The sequence below is a fragment of the Salvelinus sp. IW2-2015 genome, linkage group LG28 (genome assembly GCF_002910315.2).
Source record: "Salvelinus sp. IW2-2015 linkage group LG28, ASM291031v2, whole genome shotgun sequence".
Classification (NCBI taxonomy): Eukaryota; Metazoa; Chordata; class Actinopteri; order Salmoniformes; family Salmonidae; genus Salvelinus; species Salvelinus sp. IW2-2015.
Window position 1 is genome coordinate 17838335 of NC_036868.1, and position 15381 is coordinate 17853715.

At 41.2% G+C, this 15381-nt stretch overlaps 1 protein-coding gene across 1 annotated transcript in view; it reads left to right on the plus strand.

Moving 5' to 3' along the window:
• Window positions 1–15381, plus strand: part of kcnh5a (potassium voltage-gated channel, subfamily H (eag-related), member 5a) — a 139721-nt gene that overhangs the window by 69745 nt on the left and 54595 nt on the right. The window contains exon 7 of the mRNA XM_023973544.1: window positions 4599–5028. Coding sequence (XP_023829312.1) covers window positions 4599–5028 — 430 coding nt within the window. The remainder of the gene's footprint in view (window positions 1–4598; window positions 5029–15381) is intronic.

The window sequence follows — 15381 nt, forward strand, 5'->3', positions numbered from 1 at the left end:
TTAGTTTATTAGTGAAGTTCGTGTTTTCGTCTTGTCTTTAATAAATATTATGTGTTCACAACCCGCTGCGCCTTGGTTCCCTCAATACTCCTCCTTTTCGGTTGAAGAGGAGGAGGACCACCGTTACAGCACAACAGACATCACTTCCTCAGTATTAATGAGCAATAGTATGTTGATATTTGTCACTTACTATATACTGTTCACATCTTTACCAGAATTTTCTAAATAGTATGTATTATGGTTAGTACACACATAAGCTATACAGTGATCCCTCGCCACTTCGCGGTTCACTTATCGCGGATTCGCTATTTCGCGGATTTTCATAATGCATTTTTTTTTATTTTTTGGTGCATTGTGCTCTGCATTCTGATTCGCTAAACTCACTCCCGCTTCTTGTATCAAAACATGCTACGAATTGTGCTATCATTTTGTCGTCTCGTGCAGTTATGTGTACGTACATAAAACAGCTTGGCAAATTTACATTAAGTTGGCCAAATTATCTTGTAATTTCGAACATCTCCTAAACCCATAATGTCGACGAAACGGCCTACACGTGAGTCACTGTATTTGTATACATGTAATAGTTGCTAATTGTAAAAAAAAAAAAAGTTTTCTATTTCGCGGATTTCACTTATCGCGGGTCATTTTCGGAACGTAACCCCCGCGATAAACGAGGGATTACTGTACTTCTAGTAAGCAGCTATGCTATATAGAATTCAGTCACAGCGTTTGTCTCAACTCCTCTATCAGGTTTGGGGTCGGTTCCTTTTCAAGTCGGTCAATTCAGGAAGTCAACTGAAATTCCGATGTTCCTAATTGCTTGAGGATGGTTGTAATAGGGATTTCAATTTACTTTAGATTGACTGACTAGATTGACTGACTTTAAATGGTATTGACCCCAGTCTTAGCTAATGCTATATTGCGGCATTTCCTTCGCTTAGTTTTTTGAGCATCAAAAATGTAGAGAACCTTATTTGTGAAAGTTTTATTATGCTACAGCTACAGTCAGGTATTGGCACAAAATGTTTTGACTTTTAAATTAATGATATATAGTCATTGATTCTTGATGAATCTAACTTGAGCTTACTACAACTGCCTTACCCCATCCCCCTCTTCAAAGGTGGTGACACTCTAGACCCAAACTGCTACAGACCTATATCTATCTTACCCTGGCTTTCTAAGGTCTTCGAAAGCCAAGTCAACAAACAGATTACCGACCATTTCGAATCCCACCGTACCCTCTCCGCTATGCAATCTGGTTTCAGAGCTGGTCATGGGTGCACCTCAACCACGCTCAAGGTCCTAAACGACATCATAACCGCCATCGATAAGAGATGGCATTACTGCGCAGCCTTATTCATCGACCTGGCCAAGGCTTTCGACTCTGTCAATCACCACATTCTTATTGGCAGACTCGACAGCCTTGGTTTCTCAAATGATTGCCTCGCCTGGTTTACCAACTACTTCTCTGATAGAGTTCAGTGTGTCAAATCGGAGGGCCTGTTGTCCGGACCTCTGTCAGTCTCTATGGGGGTGCCACAGGGTTCAATCCTCGGGCCGACTCTCTTCTCTGTATACATCAATGATGTTGCTCTTGTTGCTGGTGATTCTCTGATACACCTCTACGCAGACGACACCATTCTATATACTTCTGGCCCCTCTTTGGACACTGTGTTAACTAACCTCCAGATGAGCTTCAATGCCATACAACTCTCCTTCCGTGGCCTCCAACTGCTCTTAAACGCAAGTAAAACTAAATGCATGCTATTCAACCGATCACTGCCCGCACCTGCTCGCCCATCCAGCATCACTACTCTGGACGGTTCTGACTTAGAATACGTGGACAACTACAAATACCTAGGTGTCTGGTTAGACTGTAAACTCTCCTTCCAGACTCACATTAAGCATCTCCAATCCAAGATTAAATCTAGAATCGGCTTCCTATATCGCAACAAAGCATCCTTCACTCATGCTGCCAAACATAACCTCATAAAACTGACCATCCTACCGATCCTCGACTTCGGTGATGTCATCTATAAAATAGCCTCCAACACTCTACTCAACAAACTGGATGCAGTTTATCACAGTGCCATCCGTTTTGTCACCAAAGCCCCATACACTACCCACCATTGCGACCTGTACGCTCTCGTTGGTTGGCCCTCGCTTCATACTCGTCGCCAAACCCACTGGCTCCAGGTCATCTACAAGTCTTTGCTAGGTAAAGCCCCGCCTTATCTCAGCTCACTGGTCACCATAGCATCACCCACTCGTAGCACGCGCTCCAGCAGGTATATCTCACTGGTCGGTCACCCCCAAAGCCAATTCCTCCTTTGGTCGTCTTTCCTTCCAGTTCTCTGCTGCAAATGACTGGAACGAACTGCAAAAATCTCTGAAGCTGGAAACACTTATCTCCCTCACTAGCTTTAAGCACCAGCTGTCAGAGCAGCTCACATATTACTGCACCTGTACATAGCCCATCTATAATTTAGCCCAAACAACTACCTCTTTCCCTACTGTATTTATTTATTTAGCTCCTTTGCACCCCATTATTTCAATCTCTACTTTGCACATGCTTCCACTGTAAATCTACCATTCCAGTGCTTTACTTGCTATATTGTATTTACCTCGCCACCATGGCCTTTTTTTGCCTTTACCTCCCTTATCTCACCTCATTTGCTCACATTGTATATAGACTTATTTTTCTACTGTATTATTGACTGTATGTTTTGTTTATTCCATGTGTAACTCTGTATTGTTGTGTGTCGAATTGCTATGCTTTATCTTGGCCAGGTTGCGGTTGCAAATGAGAACTTGTTCTCAACTAGCCTACCTGGATAAATAAAGGTGAAATAATCAGAACCAACAATGTACAGTAAAGCTTGAACATGGTTAAAACTATAATGTGGATGTCATGGACTGTCAGTCCTATTAGAGTCTGAGAGATGTTACATTTCCTTAGCCCCTTTCCTGTGCTGTATACCAAAAAGAGTGGTGGGGTAGCCGTTTCATTGATTTTCGAATTGCAGACTGTAGCTTTGAAAGATTCTGGTCTATGCCTAGTAAAGTCAGCATTTCCCTACTGTAAGAAAGGAATTGGTACTATGTTGCTGTATGGGAGTGTGTATGTACCGTATTGTCTTCTGTCGTTGTCACTGTCTGGTACAGTGGGCTACTACTGTATATCTCTTTACCCTAAAGGGATTGACCCCAAACAATGATAATGACTAGCACATGAATAACCTATCCATCTACAGCAATAGTCAACATGATGTATGTGGTAGTACACATTGGTGGAGGGTGTAGTGACTGAGTTATTACTGAATGTAATTATTAATGTATAATTATTCATGGGTAATGGAATACACATGGCACTAAATATAATTTAAGTAGCCCATTGAGCTTAGGGGCTACATTAATTACAAATAAGGCATAAAGAGGATAGTTGACCATGGAAGCATTGAAGAAGTTAGGACAATGGGATCTCTAATGTACAAGCGACAGGGGCAAACATGTTATTTTTTTATGCTACCTGTCATGAAGAGAGATCAGAAGTACAGGAGTTGGAGGAATTCATCCATACAGTCCCCATATAAACTCATATATTTCCATCCAAATACATGAAAGTCATTACATAAAAGAGCCATAGGCCGTCGGAGTGAGGCAGGATTCCTTGAAGCTTTGGGCTGTCCATCCATCTAGCTGGATTTTTTCCATGTGAGATTGTAGTGTAAAATACTATCATAACTTGCCTCACAAGTCTTGAGACTTCCTGTTTGCCTTGCCTTTTGAGAGGGTGAGAATTCTATGGTTATGGATCCGGTGGGATTAAGCTGTACTGTACATTGGGTTGTGAAAACTCCTATACCCGCCTGCTATCTGAACGTTATTGCCTATAATCATCCATATTCTAGGTATTCATACGATGAGGTGAATTTGTAAATAAGGTCACATTTCCTTTCAAACTCTGATGTGATACTCAGGCTGCGCAACCTACTGATTAAAAGCAGTGCATACAAAGGTTAGTACACCAGGTGCATTCAAGGCATACATTTCTTGAATTTTTGTTAACATAAAAAAATTGTGTTTTTACTGAACCTGTTTACTGATTTAGATCAGATTTCTGCTGTGTAATCATGGCCCCTTCTAGAGATGTGGGGCTGAGTAAACCTCAGTCGCAGCTGATTCAAGGCTCTCATTAGAGTTTAGTATTTGTTTTACAGTTTGCTTCAGTGCTTTTTAATTGCACTGAGTCCATAGGACAGTATTACAAATACACAGAGAGTTGCATGAGGATTTCACTGACAAATTCCCTGTCCTCATGAAATTGTGCCACATAATTTAACAAAAAGAGTGACTATTAGCATGCATTTTTTTCAAGTTGGATTATTTCTAGTTGTCCAGTGTTGTCTAGTGCAGTGGTTCTCAAACTTTTTTGACCCGTGACCCCCAAAAACAAGTGGTTCAAAGCTTGCGCCCGAAGCCCGCAGACCTAGGTCTAAATTGATGTATGAGTGGACCATATTGCAATTGCTCTCTCCCTATCTTTCTCTATATTTATCTCCATCTCCTCTATCGTTCTCCTTTCTCTCTGTCTCTAGGGCCTCAGCAGCCTCTTCAGCTCACTCAAGGTGGTCCGACTTCTCCGCTTGGGCCGCGTGGCCCGGAAGCTTGACCATTACCTGGAGTACGGGGCGGCGGTCTTGGTTCTACTGGTGTGCGTATTCGGCCTGGTGGCCCACTGGCTGGCCTGCATCTGGTACAGCATTGGGGACTACGAGGTCATTGACGAAGTCACCAACACAATCAAGACAGACAGCTGGCTCTACCAGTTGGCCACGAGCATTGGCTCACCCTACCGCTACAACGCCAGCGGCTCTGGCCAGTGGGAGGGCGGCCCAAGCAAGGACACTCTCTACATCTCCTCTCTCTACTTCACCATGACCAGTCTCACCACCATCGGCTTTGGCAACATCGCTCCCACAACAGACGGCGAGAAGATCTTCTCTGTGGCGATGATGATGGTGGGCTGTAAGTATTCATATTTATCTATGACTTTTGTGAAACTAGGTAGGTTATTCTCTTTTACAATAACTAATAGCGCAAAGTTGAAAGGCTCCTCGCCAACTAAAATTCTACATTTCAAGCCAAGAAAGACTACCAATGATCATGTGCAACTACCGGATAGAGTATGGAACATAGTCTAGGGCTGCACAAAGAATCCATTTTTATTTCAAATTGTGATATTGACATGTGCCGTATGCCATTCACCGAGTGGTGCAGCGGTCTAAGGCACTGCATCTCGGTGCAAGCGGTGTCACTACAGTCCCTGATTCGAATCCAGGCTGTATCACATCCTGCCGTGATTGGGAGTCCCATAGGATGGCGCACAATTGGCCCAGCGTTGTCCGGGTTTGGCCGGGGTAGGCCATCATTGTAAATAAGAATTTGTTCTTACCTAGTTAAATTTAAAAAAGGCATATCATAAGAGGCTGCGATTTTTTGAAACCTCACACAGCTACGTGTAAAGCCTTTGACAGTTTACTCCGTTTGTCATCTCTCTCCAGTCTCCCTCTTTCTCCTATTGCGGCTGCTTCCTACTCACACCATGCCCCGCCCCCTGTCACTCAAGCAGGCACAGTTCTGGGTCTGCATACTTATGTTAGCTAGGCCAATGCACGCAGTCAAGAAACAACAACGACTCTGTTTTCAACTTTGCTTCTTCATATAAATCCACATGTTTTCTATGTTATACTGTTAGTTTGTGTATCTTTATCTCTGCAAAACGCCTCCTCATGTGCCTAACACATGAGCTCCACATGTGGTAATGCTAATCACTAACTAACCACTATAGCACTTTCCTTGCTATTATAAGCATGTATTACCCCTAGCTTCTTCTGTAGTTTTTTTCACAGATACATTTTTTGTCAATTGACTGTAATACTGTATGTCCCCTGTTCAAACAGCCTGTTATTTACCTGCTGTTTGCAGACAGACTCATAACCTGTTTTATACAGGTTCCATGACTAGGTCTTGTGCTGGGTTTTTGCAGTTTTTTTACCCCCCTATACAAAAACGGTAAAAACACTCTGTGTGAAAGGGGTTATTGTAAGGCTTATAATATGTTTCATGTCAGGATCGTGATGAGATTATATGAAGACATTATACCCTGCACAGGGAACTTTGAAGCCACAACCTCAGGGCAGTAGGAGCTCAAAAGAGCTGTGGAGAGTACCGCAAGTCCATACAGCTATGGAGCAATCACCACTTTTGTGCTTACTCATGAAATTAAGAGATAGGCAGTAGGTTTAACACGATCTTTCATGCAGTGGAGTTATCTGAGGGGATTTTTGAGAACATATTTTGATTTGAATCAGAGCAGTTAAAAATAATTAGTAGATCAAGAGGCGCTTGGGTTGCATCATCAAGGCTAGAGGCTTTGGGGATTTCCTGAAACCCCAGCGCAAATTAAGCCATGAGGGACTGATACAATATGGCCTGGCTTTGGATTAGATTAATGAAGGATCAGAGTTGTTGCATTAGGCCAAAGTTGTTGTGTTTAGGGTTTGGCTGGGTTAGGTTGGTAGGGCTAGATTTGTAAAGACGTTCATGATTTTAGGGGAGGAAAGGAAAGAAAAATCATACTGGAATGCACTAAAATGTGTAAGAAGCGCAAGTTCTCTCACACTTGTTTTTCTGGATGACACAGCAGGGGGTTTTTTCAACACAAGATTTGTAAAAAAAACAACATATAAATCTCAGTGTCGGCTGTCCAGCGTGCTATGAATTGAATCCCGGCCAAAATAATGACTTTTCCAGTGTTCTCCTGCAATGTGTGGTTGTGCAGGTAATACTAAATGACTAATCTAATGGCTAATGGTTTACTGTTTTAAGAGTCAAATGAGTAGCATTGATCAATCAGACATTCAAGCGAGTTGCTGTTATATCGGTGCTATAGTGCTGAAGTCCTGCTATACCGATTTAATCGAACCCTTAGAGTTCGGATCCGTCTGACCGCACGTCAGATGCATTTATATTCGACGAAGCGTTCGTTGCCCGACCTGCTATCATACTATGTTCATTAATTGCATTGGTATAAATTGCATATCGGTTCGTGTGAGGAAAAGCTCTGGGGCTTTCGTTCCAAGTTGTTTGTATTTAGATCCCGCTTTAGTCCATCTCTCTCAAAGTCTACAGGGACGGCAGAGATGTTTGTGTGTGTGTGTGTGTGTGTCTACATAAGTGTGGGCGAATACCAACGTCACTGGGACAAGGATGGAGCTCAGGAGACCTGTCCTATCTAATTAATAATAACACATACCTTACGTAACAATCTTCTCAACTCGCCTCTTCCAACATAAACAACACACCACGTTAACACACACACACACACACACACACACATACATACATACATACATACATACATACATACATACATACATACATACATACATGCATGCATGCATGCATGCATGCATGCATGCACGCACACACACACTTTGAACAGAATAGCCCCGTGGCAATTGGCTGGGGCTCAGCACAACACCTCTGTACTGGCGAGCATTTCATTTTAATTTGAACAGAGGCAATAGAGTACTATATGCTGACTTAGCGAGTCGTATTCTGTGCCCTAGAGCTGCTCAAGGTAGCACAGTGGTGTCTCACCCACAGAGGGTGTTTATTCTGGGTCACACTGGGAACAGGTATCCCCTGTCTCACAAAAGATCAAGATGGTGATGAGTAAAAGAGGAGCTCTAGTGCCCAGAATATACGGTACTCTATTTTTTAAAATATATTTTTTTATTGTACCTTTATTTAACTAGACAAGTCGGTTAAGAACAAATTCTTATTTACAATGACAGCCTACCCCAGCCAAACCTGGACGACGCTGGGCCAATTGTGCGCCGCCCTGCCGGATGTGATACAGCCTGGATTCAAACTAGGGACTGTAGTGAAACCTCTTGCACTGAGATGCAGTGCCTTAGACCGCTGCGCCACTCAGGAGCCTCTGTTCATATTAAAATGGAAGAGAGGTGGCCCTCTTTGGCATCAAATAGGTAGAAACAATGCATTCTGTTCAATTATAAAGCTTTTATGCAAAAACTCCCTCATTACCTAACATTGTTACTAACTTAAAGAAGAAGTACGGGATACCATACCCACTCAGAGGGTTGGCTAACTCTTGAAATTCCTAATAAATCTGTGTTGAGGTAAAATGTAGTCTGTATCTGCTCTGTTCTCTGTTCATAATGAAACAAATAGCTAAACACAAAGAAAAACTAGACCTGTGCACGTAAGGTTTAGAGATAAAGAATGGAGAGATAAACCTGTACTTTGCAATTTACTTTAAAAGATGATTTCTGCTTGAGCCTACATGTTTGAAACCAGGCCCCATGCAGTCACTTAGAATATGTGGTCAATACTGGCCTATAGACCATTTATATGTTAAGCTAGAAAATATTCACAATTGTATTTTAGCAAGCACATTTTTTGTTTTATGTTGGATGCACAGTGATGCCGAAATGTTGGTAAGTACCCATAAATTACTGGGAAATTATATATGGAGTGTGCGACTTTCTTTATTTGGATGCACATTAGTTAACAGCTCAATTGCACTTCACACACATTCAATGTTGTGTGATGTCTTTTGCCCATACCTAGGTTCAGATACATTATTATTTAAATATTTGTATTTTAAGTACTTGTTCTTTGTTTTTTAGTATTTTCAAATAGACTGGCCAAATCAAATACTTATATTTGCAGTATTTCAATGCCTACTTGTAAAACAAAATAAAATTTTAGAATGAATTCTTAAAAATACTAATACTACTTAAACTATTTTCAACTATTTTTCCCAAAATAAATGTCAAATACCCTTAAAGGTTGGGCAAAGAGGCAAATGTTTTTATACCATAAATTGATTGATTTACTTTATTTTCCCCAAATGAACTTCAGGTGTGGCAAGTCGAATAAGATAAAGATATATAAAAAATCTATAAACAGCAACATTCACACATGAGATATACAAATGCTTACTATATATACAAGAATAACATAAGTCACAAACATCTATATCCATTTAAAAGCCTACCGATGCCAGTGCTAAACTGTTATTGGTTCTCATGGTTTTAAGAGGTTAAGACCTCAGTACTGATGGCAGTACTGTAAATATACAGTACTAGTCCAAAGTTTGGAAACACCTACTCATTCAAGGGTTTTGCTTTATTTTTACTATTTTTTACATTGTAGAATAATAGTGAAGACATTAAAACTATGAAATAACACATATGGAATCATGTAGTAACCAAAAAAATAGCCACCTTTTGCCTTGATGACAGCTTTGCACACTCTTGGCATTCTCTCAACCAGCTTCACCTAGAATGTATTTCCAACAGTCTTGAAGGAGTTCCCACATATGCTGAGCACTTGTTGGCTGCTTTTCCTTCACTCTGCGGTCCAACTTATCCCAAACCATCTCAATTGGGTTGAGGTCAGGTGATTGTGGAGGCCAGGTCATCTAATGCAGCACTCCATCACCCCTTCTTGGTCAAATAGCCCTTACACAGCCTGGATGTGTGTTGGGTCATTGTCCTGTTGAAAAACAAATTATAGTCCCATTAAGCACAAACCAGATGGGGTGGTGTATCGCTACAGAATGCTGTGGTAGCCATGCTGGTTAAGTGTGCCTTGAATTCTAAATAAATCACGGACAGTGTTACCAACAAAGCACCCCCACACCATCACACCTCCTCCTCCATCCTTCACGGTGGGAATCACACATGCAGAGATCATCCATTTCCCTACTCTGCGTCTCACAAAGACACGGCGGTTGGAAACCAATAATCTCAAATTTGGACACATCAGACCAAAGGACTGTAGTTCTTTGCAACAATTTGACCATGAAGGCCTGATTCACGCAGTCGCCTTTGAACAGTTGATATTGAGATGTATCTGTTACTTGAACTCTCTAATGAACTTATCCTCTGCAGCAGAGGTAACTCCCCTTCCTGTGGCGTTCCTCATGAGAGACAGTTTCATCATAGTGCTTGATGGTTTTTGTGACTGCACTTGAAGAAACATTAAAAGTTCTTGAAATGTTCCGGATTGACTGACCTTCATGTCTTAAAGTAATGATGGACTGTCATTTCTCTTTGCTTATTTGATCTGTTCTTGCCATAATATGGACTTGGTCAATTACCAAATAGGGCTATCTTCTGTATACCAACCCTACTGATTGGCTCGAAATTCCACAAATTTACTTTTAACAAGGCACACCTGTTAATTGAAATGCCTTCCAGGTGACTACCTCATGAAGCTGGTTGAGAGAATGCCACTGATTGGCTCGAAATTCCACAAATTAACTTTTAACAAGGCACACCTGTAACTTGAAATGCCTTCCAGGTGACTACCTCATGAAGCTGGTTGATATATATATATATGCCTCCTGTCAGGCTGCATTCGAATGAGGCTCAGCTCCAAGTAGTCGATTGGACTCTGTGGTGAAGGCCCTACATTAATTAAGTGCTGTAGCATCATGCAAGAGTTTTTCTTGGGTCAGGGGATGCTGCTCCTTTGTGTGGACTCTTCAGTGAGCTGTGGTGAGAGAAATAGAGGAGAGAGGAAGAGAATGAGAGTTACCCAGGGAGGGGTTGCTAATCTTATAGTTTCTGCCCAATGCCCAGGCAATTTTTTAAATGTTACCTTTATTTAACTAGGCAAGTCAGTTAAGAACAAATTCTTATTTTCAATGACAGCCTAGGAACAGTGGGCCTTGTTCAGGGGCAGAACGACAGATTTTTACCTTGTCAGCTCAGGGATTTAATCTATGCAACCTTTTGGTTACTAGTCCAATGCTCTTACCACTAGGCTACCTGCCACTAGGCTACCTATGACCTGAGATCTAATAAGTAAAATGAACCCCCTAGTCTAAGGGTCCTGGGCTGAGTTTCTACTAAGCTAACATATGGAATTGTTTTAAGATGGTCATACCAAGGATAATTTAGCTATTTGATTTAGAATTTTAGTACCCCTGTAGGTATCAAAAACAAATATATAAAACATATTTGATGAAACATTTAATTTGGCCTTACTGCTATTAGCCCATAAAAATACATTGAATAACAGATTCATGCATGGAAATCAGATAGTCAAAAAATTTATCAAAAGAAGGTATGTTTTGACCCGTATGTTAGCTTTGACGTGGAAATGCCCTATTCAATTCTATAGATTTTTCGGCCCGGTACCAGGTTACCTTCAGATGAGTTTCATAACACCTGTGGGGGTTTTAAAGCAAAACAGAGAACAACATCGTGTTTGTCATCTTTACATAGAGGGGTCATATTAGCTCAAACCATTCAGACCTACAGACTTTTTCATGAGAAGACCAATTTTCGGGATGTCTCCTGATCTGACAAACACCGCTGTAGCTCTGCCACCTTCGTCCGCAGATGTAGTGAGTACAGTCTGGTTTCAAGTATGGACTATTTTGGCATAGAGGAAACTACGTCACTGCCAACATCACTACTTTGTTCACTTGAATAAAATACAGACTAGTAGCTCGCATGATGGAGGTTATTTTAAATGCATCAACAACACTTTATATACAATAGTATGTGGACACCCCTTCAAATGAGTGGATTCAGCTAAACTGCCTCTAGAAGCAACATCGGCACAAGAACTGTTCGTCGGGAGCTTCATGAAATGGGTTTCCATGGCCGAACAGCCATACACAAGCCTAAGATCACCATGCGCAATGCCAAGCGTTGGCTGTAGTGGTGTAAAGCTCGCTGCCATTGAACTCTGGAGCAGTGGAAACGCGTTCTCTGGAGTGATGAATTACGCTTCACCATCTGGCAATCCGACGGACTAATCTGGGTTTGGCGGATGCCAGGAGAACGCTACCTGCCCCAATGCATAGTGCCAACTGTAAAGTTTGGTGGAGGCGGAATAATGATCTTAGGGTGGTTCGTGTTTCATGGTTTGGGCTAGGCCCCTTCGTTCCAGTGAAGGGAAATCATAACACTACAGCATACAATGACATTCTAGACAATTCTGTGCTTCCAACTTTGTGGCAGCAGTTTGGGGAAGGCCTTTTACTGTTTCAGCATGACATTGCCACCGTGCACAAAGCGAGGTCCATACAGAAATGGTTTGTCGAGACTGGCCTGCTTAGAGCCCTGACCTCAACCACATCGAACACCTTTTGGATGAATTGGAACACTGACTGCGAGCCAGGCCTAATCGGCTAACCTCACTAATGTTCTTGTGGCTGAATGGAAGCAAGTTCCCGAAGCAATGTTCCAACATCTAGTGGAAAGCTTTCCCAGAAGAGTGGAGGCTGTTATAGCAGCAAAGGGGGGACCAACTCCATATTAATGCCCATGATTTTGGAATGAAAAGTTCAACGAGCAAGTGACCTCATACTTTTGGTCATGTAGTGTACCTTAACTAAAACCACTGCAAAGGTTTTGCCTGCAAACTTTGGTTTTAGAATTGCGAACTTCTGTCATGTATGCCTCGTGGCCGGCTGCGACAGAGCCTGGACTCGAACCCAGAATCTCTAGTGCCACTGAGCCACTCGGGAGGCCCTAAACAGATGGATTTTGATGGGGATTTATTTTACTATCATGTGACTATCATTAAATGTGAAGACTATATTATCAAATCAATTCTCTATGTATCATTTAATTAAGTGATTAAACTAATCATGTAACTTTAATTAACTAGGAAGTCAGGGCACCACGGAAAAATGTTGTTTATAGAGTGTCAATTTCCTGAATATAACTCTTCAGATATTTTCATATCATATCACACAGTCGATTATTAATGAATTGTTATTACCTCATCAGTTCTCGTTACTGAATGACGCAAACCCTGGATATCTGTATGAACCCTAGCATAAATTATGAATCAGCTATATACAAATTGGTTTATTTATTTATTAACTCACTAATCAAGTCACAGAAATACATGAAAACACACAAAATTTGTTCATACATGGGGTATTACATGATACAAAGAAACCTTGGCGGATGAAACCGATATGACGGCTTGGTAGACAAAGGAAATGGGGTGTGGACCGCTCAAGAGCGGGAAACTCATAGCTGATAACTACACTCATAGAAATAGCTAATACCTTACATGAACGACCACTCATTCGAAAATAAATAGCAATTTACATATTTACGAGTGTATGTCTTGTTGTCTCTCTCTGTGGTCGCCAGTCCGTCTGCTGGAGAGAGTCGATAGAAAGTCTCTGGTTGTGTTCATAAGAGATCAAAGTCGAAGGTTGCTAGAATAGTTACTTCAGAGTACCATTCGGAAATCTTCTTAGAATCGGATGCATTTACCAGACTAAAGTATTTACTCAGCTGCAGTCTGAACTATGCATTAGTTAACATAAAACAACCAATTCTCATTTAGAAGACTAAATCACATTGATATCTTTTCAAAAATATACTTATACTTATTCATCCATCTTATACAACATTCAAAAGTAAAACTGACAGCTGGGAAATGTACACTTTAGGAGATATAGTTATGTGTGTTTCCTGTCCTTTATGAGATCACCAAATGAAACACACTCGACATGACTGTCCCTTAAGTGTCCACGGACCATTCCCACATTCTCAAAAATATAAATATTGTTTAATTCTCCCATTTTGGGGATTAGGAGTTTCTAAAGAGGAGCTCTTTGTTCTCCATGGGCTCTCTCCCTCCATACTCCATGGCAGGGAAGAGAGAACGTTTCTAGCAGGAATTTATGACCTTTGTAAAAACCTGATGTGGGAGAGAGAGTGAGAGAGGGGGGAGCCACGATATACACCCCAAAAGGGCCACGTCATGAAATGCGTCAATCAAATTTTAACCTACTTGGCAATTCTGTCAGTGTTGAGACATAGCTTCTTCAAGATTTTGTACAATGTAATATTTTTTTTTCTCTCCACATCATTCTCACATTGCACCTTCTAACCTTCACTGTCTGCACTTCTGAGCAATTTCCCACTTTATTTTCTTTATATTTATGTTCTCTTGCCCTGCCTGCCAAGGTGGGTCACACTGACGCTGAATTCTCTGGACATGTATGCAGCACGCTATCAGGCAATCATCACCACACTGACCCAGACACCAGTAGTTCCCCTGGGTCCCTTGTGACTTGCCACATTCCAGCTCTCAGTGGCATGATTGGATTCATGCTTCATGCCTGATGGGACGGAATTAGACAGCGGTGTAAGGACTGCTGTCTATTAAATGACTGAAAGGGAAAGTTGAATACTGAAGAGTTAGACAACAGGAGCTGTCTGAGGCCAGGGGCTGGAATGTTCTGGGTGGAGAGGAGGGAGTTTCAACCCACCCATTTCATTAGCTATACATTAAACAGCCCACTACTCTGCACATAAATATAGCCCCGACAAGGACAGAGGTCCATTTGATTTGAAGCCCTGATCCACTCAAAAGATCAGGTTGTTTCTACCTACATTGCAGTCGTGCCCCAACTCTCATAATGCCTGGATAAGTGTTTAACATGTCAGTTACCACATCAATATGGCATTGCAGTCTGATGCCCAACTGCAATCTAGATCAGTGGTTTTCAACCTGTGGTCCACGAATTCTTCTTTTTAATAGATTGTTTTTCATCAAACAATAATAATTGTTGGTAGTATTATTGGTATTAGAAGCAATTTTACAATACTTTTCGCAATGCCAATTGTTTATAATAATAATAATAGTTTTGCTACATTCACTGATAAAATTGACTATACATTTGATAGGCAAGACATTTTATGTAATGAAATTATTTGACTCTGCGAATGGTGGTCTTAATGAGCTTTTGACGGTGATTTGGTGGTCCCCGGGAAAATAGAAAGTTGGGAACCTCTGATCTAGATGACTTCATTCAATCATTAGTTAACTGTGCAGCTTTGCAGATGGTCTGGAACGCGGACATTAACTTGCAAAAGCTGCATTATGTTGCTTTGTGCACGGCCCAATATAATTCAGATATACAGTAATTGGGAATTATAGATCTGTCATTCTCATTGAAAGCAAGTCTGATACGCGGTAGATCCATTCTATATGTGCTATTTCTATGCTTCCCCTTCTTAAGTTTTGTTTTTGCATCTTTTTACTTTCACTAACCAACCAAATCTTGCTTAGGGCCCCCAAAAGTCTAGAGTCGCTTCTGCCCGATTCTACCTTTCTGATGCATTTCAGTGACTTACTGCTGCTAATACAAATTGTTACACCTTTTCTATATTCAAGTCATTTGAAACATATTAAGTTATTAGCCTTATGAACATAGAAACGTGGTTGCAGTTTCTGTGCCACAATGGTTACATTTTTTACATTGTATCTTTAATACTGGTACTCAATTTGTTTTTA